At 57.5% G+C, this 12,048-nt stretch overlaps 1 protein-coding gene across 1 annotated transcript in view; it reads left to right on the top strand.

Annotated features, from left to right (window-relative positions):
* Window positions 1-12,048, top strand: part of MTMR12 (myotubularin related protein 12) — a 71,376-nt gene that overhangs the window by 48,038 nt on the left and 11,290 nt on the right. The window contains exons 8-13 of the mRNA XM_055120603.1: window positions 672-747; window positions 2,724-2,830; window positions 3,488-3,612; window positions 4,924-5,002; window positions 7,231-7,301; window positions 9,585-9,757. Of these exons, the coding sequence (XP_054976578.1) occupies window positions 672-747; window positions 2,724-2,830; window positions 3,488-3,612; window positions 4,924-5,002; window positions 7,231-7,301; window positions 9,585-9,757 (631 nt within the window). The remainder of the gene's footprint in view (window positions 1-671; window positions 748-2,723; window positions 2,831-3,487; window positions 3,613-4,923; window positions 5,003-7,230; window positions 7,302-9,584; window positions 9,758-12,048) is intronic.

Below are 12,048 nucleotides of genomic sequence, written 5' to 3'. Positions count from 1 at the left end.
TGCCCCTTCTTCCAGCACGGGTTTAATCCCAGGTTTTCTTTTTTTCATTTTGGGTCATATCCAGTGATGCTCAGGGGTTCCTCCTGGCTCTGCACTCAGGAATCACTCCTGGCGGTTCCCAGGGATGCCGGGAATCGAACCCTGGTGGGCCACGTGCAAGGCAAACTCCCCGCTGGACTGTTGCTCCGGCCCCCATCCCACGTCTGCTTCTGAGCCCCTGAAAGTCACTGCTGGGCCCTCCACAGTGGCCAGGGGGTGGGGATGGCCACTCACTCCTTTGGGATGGCCGCACTTGATACTCTTTTTGGCCTTGGGGCCACACTAAGCAGTGCTCGGGGCTCACTCCTAGCTCTGTGCTCGGAAATCCCTCCTAGTGGCATCAGGGGGCCATCCGGGGTGCTGGGGATCAGAACCCGGGCTGGCAGCAGCAGGCAAGGCAAACACGCTCCACTGCTCCGGCCCCTGGCATCGCTGGGCTTGAGACCCCACTCTTGCCACTGACCTCTCCGCCACCCCCCACTCCATCCCGCAAGGGGCGGGGGCAGCACGCGCAGGGCGGGGCCGGGCCGGGAGCGGGATCGGGTGCCCAGCACGCATGGGCGGAGGCGGCGCATGTGCCGGGCCCCGGAGCTCGCTGTGGGGCGGGGGCTGATGGCGCCCCACTTTCCCAGGTTGCCGGCCTACTTTGTGGTCCCCGCCGCCCTCTCCGAAGACGAGGTGCCGCGCTTTCAGGGCCATGGCTTGCCGGTAAGTACGCGCCGGGGACCCGGTCACTCAGTGCTCTGCGCGGGACAGCCCCCCCCAGGCGCGCCTTGGACACAGACCTGCTGGGGGCGGGGGCGGGGGGCTCCCCTAAACAGAGGTGCCTTTTCTGGGGGCCGGGCCCCCTGCTCGCCTCGGGGTCCCCCGCAGCCCTTAGAGAGCTTGGGAAGTGCCGGCCTGAGCCCATGTGTGGGTCGTTCTGGGCTTGGGAGCCACACCTGGCAGTGCTCGGGCATCATGTGTGTTATCCAGGGAGCAAGCCAGACGTGGCCAGTGGCCACGTGCAGCACAAGCGCCAGATCTAGACTTGTTTCCCCCCACCCCATCATTGTGCGGGTGTGGCCTGCAGGGAAGAGGCCGGGGTGGACGATGCCTTAGCGTGTCCCCGGTGAGAGAGCAGGACTCTGGCAGTGAGCTGCTGCCCATGGGTGCCTGGAGTCACCTGCGGGCAGTCGAGTCCAGGGTGAGCTTTGCAGAGTATCCAGGCACTGTGCTGGGGGCTGGACCCCCTGGGAGACAGCTGGTGGGGAGACCGGTGGGGTGTCCAGGCAGGACTCGGGCACCAGGGGATGCGTGTCGGCTTCTGCCTGGCCTGGGGGGCCGGGCAGAGCTCTCTGTGCCGGCCGGGTTCTGCCAGTGGCCCCCAGATTCTCCAGAAAAGCCCAGAAGCGTGGATCTTAGGTGGGCCTTTTGATTATTCCTGCAAGTTTGAAGCTGGTGAAATGAGAAAAAGACTGAAGGGACCCGCCCCTACCCCCCACGCCATCTTCAGTTTAGAGTGGTGCTTCCGAGACCCTCTGCTCCCGATCCCTGGTCCTTCTTAGTTCTTAGGGACTGAGGGAATCGGGCCGGTATGCGGCTGGCCGCCGGCTCAGTCCCCAGCCCCGCCTGCTTCTGCTCCTGTGCTCGGTACCTGCTGGGGGCCTGGGAGCCAGAGAGGAAAGAGAAGCCCCCCGGTGTTGCTCACGGGGAGGGGGGCTTGATGTTTGCACATGGAAACCTACACTGGTTTGAACATTCCTTTGGTTGGTATTTAGAGTGTGTTAGTGTTTAGGTTGTGTTGGTGTTTAGGGTGAGTTGGTGTTTAGGTTGTGTTGGTGTTTAGGTTGTGTTGGTGTTTAGGGTGAGTTGCTTAGTGTTTGGGTTGTGTTGGTGTTTAGGTTGTGTTGGTGTTTAGGTTGTGTTAGTGTTTAGGGTGAGTTGGTGTTTAGGTTGTGTTAGTGTTTAGGTTGTGTTGGTGTTTAGGTTGTGTTAGTGTTTAGGTTGTATTGGTGTTTAGGTTGTGTTGGTGTTTAGGGTGAGTTGCTTAGTGTTTGGGTTGTGTTGGTGTTTAGGTTGTGTTGGTGTTTAGGTTGTGTTGGTGTTTAGGGTGAGTTGCTTAGTGTTTGGGTTGTGTTGGTGTTTAGGTTGTGTTGGTGTTTAGGTTGTGTTGATGTTTAGGGTGAGTTGCTTAGTGTTTGGGTTGTGTTGGTGTTTAGGTTGTGTTAGTGTTTAGGTTGTATTGGTGTTTAGGTTGTGTTGGTGTTTAGGGTGAGTTGCTTAGTGTTTGGGGTGTGTAGGCTGGTGTTTAGGTTGTGTTAGTATTTAGGCTCTGTTGGTGTTAAGGTTGTGTTGGTTGGTGTTTAGGGTGTGTTAGTGTTTAGGCTGTGTTCGTGTGTAGGGTATGTTGCTTAGTGTTTAGAGCGTGTTGGTTGGTGTTCAGGTGGTGCTCTGTGTTCTACTCTGGTTTTCAAAGACTGAATTTTATTTCCTGGCAACCACTTGGCTTTGCCTACCAGAATCCAGGCATTCCGCACCAGAGGGGTTGCTGCGGTGGGCCCGGGGGACTCCCAGGCCCTGGGGGAGTCAGCTCTGACTGTGGGGAGAGCTTTGGGCCGCGTGGAGTCCCCGAACCGCAGGGCTGCTCCGCCCCCTGCTGGCCAGCTGCGGCATGGCTGCCGGCACGCTCCTTGCCCCTGCAGATCTGGTGCTGGTCCTGCCACAACGGATGTGCCCTCTTGAAGATGTCAGCGTTGCCCAAAGAACAGGACGATGGCCTGCTGCAGAGCCAGAAGAGCTTCTTGGACGGGTCAGTGCTACCCCAGATTCCGTCCGTGTTCGGCTTCGTTCTCCTGCTTCCCGGTGCCTCCGTGTCTGTGCCCCTGGCAAGCACGCGCCCGGGCAGTACAGCTGGAGGGGTGTCGCCAGGGGCGTGCCACAGCCCCGTGCCCCGAGTGTCATGGAAAGGGGGCTGGGGGAGAGCAGGAACCCCGTCACATGCTTTGTGTGCACTCTGAGGCCAGGGCACCGTCCAGAGTGGCCGCTCCTGTGGGCCTCAGAGCTGCACCCCGAAGTACCGGGGTAGGGGGCTGGCGGCGTGGCGTGGGGAACGGCCGTGCGTGGGCGACGCGGTGAGGGTGTGTGTCACTGCGCCCCGTTGCCCTCACGCCTCTCGTAAGTCTTCCGGAACAGGAAGTTAGGCGGGAGGGGACAGCTCTGGGGTGAGGGTGGCTTCCGGTCAAGGCCCCTCGGTCGTGAACCCCCATACTCTCGGGCAGGGAGTCCTGGCGCCCCACCTCGCTTCCACCTCTCGGCGGTGCCGGGTAGGGGTGTCTAGGGTGAGAAGTAGAGGGGCGGGGGGAGGGGGCTCCTCACCAGCCTGCCGTGTACTGAGGGTGCAGGAGAGGGGGCTCCCTCTGCTCTCGGCCCGCTCTGAGGCTGTCGCTGTGCTCTCTCGAACGCCCAGGGTCTACAGGACCATCCACAGGCCCCCCTACGAGGTCGTGAGGACGGAGGATCTCTCGAGCAACTTCCTGTCCCTGCAGGAAATCCAGGCGGCCTACTCCAAGTTCAAGCAGCTCTTCCTGATCGGTGAGATGGGCGGCCCAGCCGGTCTGCCAGCAGGGGGGGGGCGTGGGGGCAGCAGGCGCCCACCGCCCCTGGGCTGTTCCTCTGGGGCCTGTAGGGCCTGACATGCACCTCGGGGGCAGCGCGCCGCAGTGGGGGTTGGTGGGCCTGGCCAGCTGCTCTCTCGCCCTCCCTCTCCGCATCCTCCGGGCTTTCCTCTCACTGCTGCAGACCCCGCCACACACACACAAACTCACACACTCACATGTACTCACACATACATACACACATGCATATCCATATGCACACACATGTACACATGTATACATATACGCAAACCCCCATCCTCTCCCTCCTTTTCCCCATCACACATGCACACACACATGCACTCACATGTACACACACATGCACACATCCACATGCACACACATGTACACATGTATACATACATGCAAACCCCCATCCTCTCCCTCCTTTTCCCCCCACACGCACACACATACACACATGCACTCACATACACACATGCATACATACACGCACACGTACACATGTATACATACATACATACATACACACCCCCATCCTCTCCCTCCTTTTTTCCCATCACACACATACACACATGCGTGCATATACACACAAGTGCACACACACGCACATGTACACATACACACACGGACACACACATGTACACATATATACATACCCCCATCCTCTTCTTCCTTTTCCCCACCACACACATACATACATACACGCACATATACACATATACATACATACACACACATATATATACACCCCCACCTCATCCTCTCCCTCCTTTTCCCAGCAGTTGTCCGGGGTGACCCCTGGGCCATCTCGCTGTGGGCCGGGGGGGATAGTGCGGGGCCTTTGGGCGCCCCTCTGAGCCGTGGGCTCGGGTCCCCAGCAGCTGTCTACCCAGCGCAACCCCTCTCCATCACAGCCAGGGCCTGTGGTCACCGGACAGGCGTGTGGCCCCTGGGCTGCTGGACGAGGCTGGGCATCACACGTGCTCTCTGCGCCCCGGGGCTCGGGAGGGCGGTGGGTCCTCAGGCTTCCTGGGGCGGCCGGCCTGCCTCCCCCGACTCCCCTCCCGGGGGGGGGGTGGGGGAATAGATGCCGGCTGTGCCACATAGTGTGGAGCACTTGTCAACCTTGTAGCCATGAGAACCCTTCTGGGGTTCCCCGAGCAAAGCCCCCCATGGGCGGGTTTCATGTCCTGGAGGCGGGTCGGGATGCTGCTTTCGCGGGGGCTGCCTAGGGGAGCAGCGGGCACCGCCCCAGGTCCTCACCTTTCTTTGTGTCCTTTCTTCCCAGACAACAGCAGTGAGTTTTGGGACACGGATATAAAGTGGTTTTCTCTCTTGGAGAGCAGCAGCTGGCTCGACATCGTCAGGTATTCCCTTCTTCGCCTACGGGTGGGACCGCTCCCCAGGTGTCACCAGCGAGCCCCGCCCACAAGTGCCAGAGTCGTTTATGACCCCAGGGCCTCGACCCTTCCGGTGGGGAGGGGGCAGCACGCTCTACTTCGGAGCTGCAATCCCGAGCAACAGACCCCCGACTCACGGGGATTTTCCCTTCCAGGCCTTGGAGGTCACGTGCTGGGGATCCTACCCTCGTGGCTTCTTATTTCTGTGCTTGTTGGATGAGACTTCACTGACAAGCAGCCCACCCCAGAGAGCTGCCCCCCACCCCCGGGACTGCCCCAGGGGGCCGCAGGGGAAGATCGTGTAGCTGGGCGGGGGGGACACGGCGTGATCCTCGGGGGTCCAGAGGAAGGAAACTCGGTTAGAAGGGGCCTGTGGCGACATAGAAAGACGGAGAGGGGCCCGAGAGACAGCACCGGGGGGGAGGGCATCTGCCTTGTACACGGCTGCCCTAGTTCCCATCTCTGGTACCCCGTAGGGTCCCCCGGGGCCCACCAGCACTGAGCACTGAGAGCCAGGAGTCAGCCCTGAGCACAGCCTGCTGTGGCCCAGAGCACAGACAGCCGCAGAACAGTTCCAGGAAAGGACTGAGAAACGCTCCTCTAGCTGGTACTCTGGGCCCTAAGGTAACGACTCAACAAGGCTGCAGCAGAGGCAGGACCAGGGAGCAGAGGCGCGGGGTCTGGGCCGCACCCAGCAGCTTGGACCGGAACCAGGCCTCGGACACACGCGGCCCGTGCCCCGGCACTGGAGCTGCATCCCTGCTCTGCTGGTGTCCCACACCCGTTTGCTTGTTTGGGGGCGGCGAGGAGGGGCTTCACGCAGAGTGCCCGGGGGCTGCTCCCCGTGGGCCCGGGCCCCCTGGTTCTCCTGCATCCCTGAAGAAGGGCCTTTGCCGCCCGCCCCGAGCTGTGCGTTCTGTGTCCACACCGGGCAGACCACAGGGCCCCTCCCTGTAGCCTTCTGAAGGGGAGAGGGGGACGTTCCCCTGACCCTGCACGCCGTCTCTCATCCGCATCCCACACTTCCTTGCGCAGCTGCCATGAGACCCCCCCTACCAGATGAAAAATGGGCATGAAAGTTGGGGCGGGGGGGGCAGTGGTCCCAGCAGACCCCTTGCTGTCACCAGAGAAGCCCCCGCTGTAGGGGTGGCCGCCATCGCCCAGGAAGTCCTGACTGGAGAGAGTTAAAGGGCTGCTGGCCCCGCCGACACTTTTTTTTTTTTTTTTGCTTTTTGGGTCACACCCAGCGATGCTCAGTGGTTACTCCTGGCTCTGCACTCAGGAATTACTCCTGGCAGTGCTTGGGGGACCATATGGGATGCAGGGGATCGAACCCGGGTCGGCCGAGTGCAAGGCAAACGCCCTACCCGCTGTGCTATCAATCCGGCCCCAACCGACACTTTTTCCCAGTGATCCGGGGCACCGGCCCAGCCTGCGGCACTGGCCTCCCTGGGCCTGGCCGGGACAGCAGCCCACTGGGCTCTGAGCGCTCAAGGACAGCGTCAGGAGCAGAGGACAGAGGGCGTAGCACAGCAGGGGCCCCCTGCCCTGCCTGGCTGAGACCCAGGGCTTCAGCCCCTACTCCCCCCCAACACCCTCTTTAGTTTAGAAATTACCCAGGAGCATTTGCGTAGGGTGTGGGGAAGGTGGCAGGCCACACCCGCTTGGTGCTCAAGGTTTACTTCTGGCTCTGTGCGTGGGGATCACTCCTGGCTCTACTTGGGGACCCACTGGGTTGCTAGGGATCCAGGCGGGGTCAGATGTACAAGGCCTGTCCTGTTTCTGGCCTCACAGGAGAGTTTTTTTTTTACTTCAACCTACTGAATAATTTTGCATTTCTAGTATGCGAATGAATGTCTTACAGTTTCGGGTATAAACGGTCATTTGTTTCTTTCCTGGAAGGTTTTATAGTGGGAAAAAAAATTGAGGTAGAAAAGCAGAGGTAGAAAAATCAGAGACCCTCAGTCTATGACAGCTGGTTCAAGAACTAGCACGCAGGGAGGGCATCTGCCTTGGACGCAGCCAACCCAGGCTCGATCCCCGGCATCCCATATGGTCCCCCAAGTACTGCCAGGAGTGATTCCCGAGTGCAGAGCCAGGAGTGACCTCTGAGCATCACCGGGTGTGACCCGAAAAGAAAACCAAAATACAGAAAAACAAACTGATGTTCTTTTCTCTGTCTCTTTCTGATTCAGACGTTGCCTGAAGAAAGCAATCGAGATCGTAGCGTGTCTCGAGGCCCAGAACATGAATGTTCTTCTTTTAGGTAAGACATTTCCTGTTTCACGGGGGGCGGGGGTGAGAACAGCCTCCTGAGCTGTGCTTCCGGGACCCCGGGGGGGCAGGGGGCGAGCCCGCAGCTCCTGTGTTTGGGACTGTCCAGTGAATCGGGCAGCTGGAGCAGCAGTCCAGGGCTCCTCCCGGTCCTCCCTCCCCTCCCGGGCATCGTTTACATCAGATTTCAGCGTTCACACTTTGGAAACAAATCCTTCCACCCACCTGAGCTTGGGGGGCCTGACTGGCAGCCCCACCAGGAAACTGGTGTCTCTGCCAAGCCCACTCTCATGGGTTTTGTTGTTGTTGCTGTTGTTTTGACTTTTTGGGTCATACCTCGCAACGTTCTTGGTGCCGGGGCAGTAGTACCGTGGAATTACTCCTGGTGGTGCTCGGGGGTGTATCTGGGATGACCGGGGATTAAACTTGGGTCAGCCACGAGCAAGGCAACCCCCCTACCCTGCTTCTATCACTCTGGTCCAAGCTCTTCTTTTTTTTTTCTTTTTTTTGCTTTTTTGGGTCAGACCCAGTAATGCTCAGGGGTTACTCCTGGCTCTACTCCTGAGAGTGCTCGAGAAACCATATTGGATGCCGCCGGTTGAACCTGGGCCAGCCGCGTGCAAGGCAAACTACTTGCCCTCCCCGCTCTCCTGTGGCTCCAGCCCAAGCCCTTGCTTCTTTCCCTCCAGTGCGTGTGCGCCATGCTGGGCATCAGACCCAAGACTCTGCACGTGCACGGCAGGTGCTCTGCCATGGGGCCTCAGCGCGAGCCTGCCTCTGAGACTCGGTTTACGTTGGTTTATGTTCACTCAGCTTGGTGGGATCTAGAGTATATTTTTATTGTACGGGGGTAAGGCGCTTTGCCTTGTCTGTGGTCTTTCTTGGGCCCTGCATGCCCCCCCCACCCCGTCATTAAAACCTGGAGTGATCCTCGAGTACTGAACTGAGAGTACTACACAAGCAGTCCTGGGTGTGGCCTCGAAACCAGAGCAACGGAAGAAGAGATTGGGGTTCTGAAAGGCACAGCCCTCGGGACCAGCATGCCGTGTCTGTGCTGGGGGTGCAGGGTGTCACTCCAGGCCCTGAGCCACTCTCTGGCCTCAACAAGTCTCATATTTTGAAAAAAAAAAAAAAGGGGGGGTCGGAGCAATAGTACAGCGGGGAGGGCGTTTGCCTTGCACGCAGCCGACCCGGGTTCAATCCCCGGCATCCCATATTGTCCCCCAAGCACCGCCAGGAGTAATTCCTGAGTGTAGAGTCAGAAGTAACCCCTGAGCATCACCGGGTGTGACCCAAAAAGAAAAAAATAAAGGGGGTCCGGGACAATAGTAAAGTGGGGAGGGTGCTTGCCTTGCAAGCAGCTCACCTGAGTTCAATTCCCAGCATCCCATATGGTTCCCCAAACACTGCCAGGAGTAATGCCAGAGTGCAGAGCCAGGAGTAACCCCTGAGCATCGCTGGTGTGACCCAAAAAGCAAAAAAAAAAAAAAAAACGCAAAAAAAAAAAAAGAAGAACCCAAAACAATAAAATAATTAAAAAAAATTTTTTTGTTTTTGGTTTTGGGGCCACACCCTGTGGAGCCACTCCTGGTGATGTGATTCCTGAGCGCAGGAGGTGCTGGGGATTGAACCCAGGTCTGCCCTGTGCAAAGCTAGTGCCCTCCCTGCTCTGCTCTAGCCCGGAGCCCCCACCCGCATTATTGGAAATGACAATAAAAAGTGTCCTTTTCTGGGGGCCGGAGCAATAGCACAGCAGGTCGGGCGTTGGCCGACCCGGGTTTGATTCCCAGCATCCCATATGGTCCCCTGAGCACCGCCAGGAGTAATTCCTGAGTGCAGAGCCAGGAGTAACCCCTGTGCATCGCCGGGTGTGACCCAAAAAGAAAAAAAAAAAGGGCCCTTTTCAAAGCACCTCCCGTCCCTCAGAGGAGGGTGGGAGGAGAGCCTCTGTGGCAGCAAGGACCGAGCTCGGCAAGGAGGTTTCAGGTGCGCGGTGGTGGTGGCCAGCTGGCCGGGGTCAGCAGCTCAGTGGCATGGACAGACACCGCAAGGCGCGTGCCTCCCGAACCCCGTCTACTCTGGCTGGCTGTCTGGCTCTGGGGCCATGACGGGGGTGCTCAGGGGACCATACAGGTGCTGGGGATCAAGCCTGGGGTGTGGTGCTGCTCGGACCCTGTGGCCCCAGGGGGTACCCAGGGCCACCCCCAGTGGTGCTGCACTGACACTCACACCCTTTCCCCCTCCCCCCACCACGCGGCTCTCTGGCGCCCCCTAGAGGAGAATGCTTCCGACCTCTGCTGCCTCCTGTCCTCGCTGGTGCAAGTGATGATGGACCCCCACTGCAGGACCATGGGGGGCTTCCAGAGCCTCATCCAGAAGGAGTGGGTCATGGGCGGGCACTGTTTCCTGGACCGCTGCAACCACCTGCGCCAGAGTGACAAGGAGGAGGTGAGCCGCCCCCTCCGTCCCCGGCCACGTCACTGCCTCCTGCTGGGCACCAGGGCCTGTGTCCCCGTGTCCACCGGGTCGGGAGCTGGGGCTTCAGGCGGCAGTCACGCGGGTTTGTAAAACCGAAGTGAACCTGGACTCCGGAGGGGACTGAGGGCTGGAGTGTGCCGCCTGCGGGGTGGGGGGCAGGCTCATGCCTGGTACCACGTGACACCGCCAGGACTGGCCCCAATAAAGAACCAGCGCAGACTCGCTTGGGAGAGAGACGACTTTAGTTCTCGCTATAGGCCAGAGACAGTACAGTGGGCGGGACACTTCCTGCCACGTGCCTGACCCGGGTTCAGTCCCCAGCACCCCATATGGTACTCCCCTGAGTCCCATCAGGAGGAGTAATTCCTGAGTGCAAGCCCTGAGCACTGCTGGCTCAGCCCCATACTACATATATACGAGTGTGTTGTGCATGTGTATGTATATAGACACATATATACACATACTATACTCGCAAACCGTGTATATCCCAAGCTATATATGTGCACACATGTATACAAACTATATATACACACTCTATATACACTGTGTACACTGTATATACAATGGCTAGATACTATGCAGTGTATATACATAATTATACATTATACACACTATATACACACAGTGTATGTGCACACACTATATACTAACTACACTGTACATGTACTAGATATATCACTTGTATCACTTGTCATCCCATTGATCTTCGATTTGCTCGAGTGGGCGCCAGTAACGTCTCCATTCTATCTCTGTCATGTGCTAGTGTAGCCCAGTGGTATCTGCTTGCTCCAGGAACATGAAGAACCTCAAGTTGTTTGTTCAGGGTTTTTTTTTTTTTTTTTTTTTAAATAATTTTATTGAATCACCATGTGGAGGGTTACATAGTTCTCAGGATTATGTTGGTTATACAATTCTCAAACACCCTTCCCTTCACCAGTGCCCATCTCCCATCACCAACCCCCCCAGTATACCTGCCACCCCCTCCCACCTCCCCAGTCCCCACCCTTGTACATGATAAGTTCCACTTCGTTTACGCCTTATCTCAATTACATTCCATGTTTCAACACACAACTCACTACCGTTGTTGGGGTTTCCCCCAAAAAAGGAAAGCAGTCCTATTGCCAAGGAGGCATTTGATAGTCCTCCACTGCTAAGAATATAGAGATATTAAGTCCCGCTGTTTGTTACATAACTTTTCTTTTTCCCCCTTGCCCCTCGCCACCGAGTTCACGCCTGTTTGGTAATCGCCACGCTGCCTGACAAGGGAAAAAAAAACCGAAAAGGATGGTTATTTCCCGTCATCGGCAGGCGTGGGGCTCTGGCTTAGTTGATAGTCTAGTAGAGTTTCTGCAAGCAGTTTCTGGAACCGAAGGGCTTGCGCTGGTATTGGCTCCGGCTCGAGATTCCACCAGCGTCCCACTGTTCCATGTACATAATTTTTCCCCTTATATCCCATTCCCACGCCACCAGATCTGTTTGCTTAATGGACATCACACTATGTTTGACACCACGCCGTGTTTCTTCCCGAGAAAGAAGGATATTTCTTCTCAGCCGGCGTGGGGATATAGCTTAGTTCAGTCTAGAGAGATGGCTACCACTTTGATTGCCTTCAATATTTCAGCAACAGACTTACTATTCTTGTTAGGATCTCCCACAAAAGTCCGACCCATTAAAAAGGGACATATTACATATTGCTGATGCTAAGATGACATTAGGTTTTGGGTTTCTGTATAAAGTCCAGGGAAAGTACAACCAGAAATAACATCACTACAAACTTTTACCCTTTTATGGTGCTCATAAAATGGAGAAGCCTAGAGAGAGGCTCGGCGTCTCCATTTTGCGCTCAGGAAAACCGCGGATCCTGCGCTGTGCTCAGGGGGGAGGTGTGGAGAGAGAGAGAGGTTAAAAGAATTGGGGGATGCCCGGCTCCCACTGTTTCAGCGCACCGTGGGGTCTCTGGTCCCATGCCGGAATTAGTTCAGTGGGCTGTTTGGAGTCCAAGAGCGCTTCCTTGGGCTCTTCCATCATGCTCGCTCCGCAGCAGGGTCCAAAGGGAAGCACACGTGGGGGAGGTGGGTTTAAGTATCTATCTGCTGTGGGCGGGGGTCGCCGCCCCCGCCCCCTGGGGCCTCCCGCAAGCGCGCGCGCCTCCCGTTTCAGCTGGATCGCCGTCTTGTTCAGGGTTTTGACGAAGAAGTCTGACCATCTTGTATGTGGGCGGCCACGCTATCTTTTGACATCCCGTGGAATCCAGTTGGTAA

The sequence above is a fragment of the Sorex araneus genome, chromosome 1 (genome assembly GCF_027595985.1).
Source record: "Sorex araneus isolate mSorAra2 chromosome 1, mSorAra2.pri, whole genome shotgun sequence".
NCBI lineage: Eukaryota > Metazoa > Chordata > Mammalia > Eulipotyphla > Soricidae > Sorex > Sorex araneus.
The sequence above is the reverse complement of the archived record's forward strand: the minus strand, read 5'-3'. Positions and strand labels throughout refer to the sequence as shown.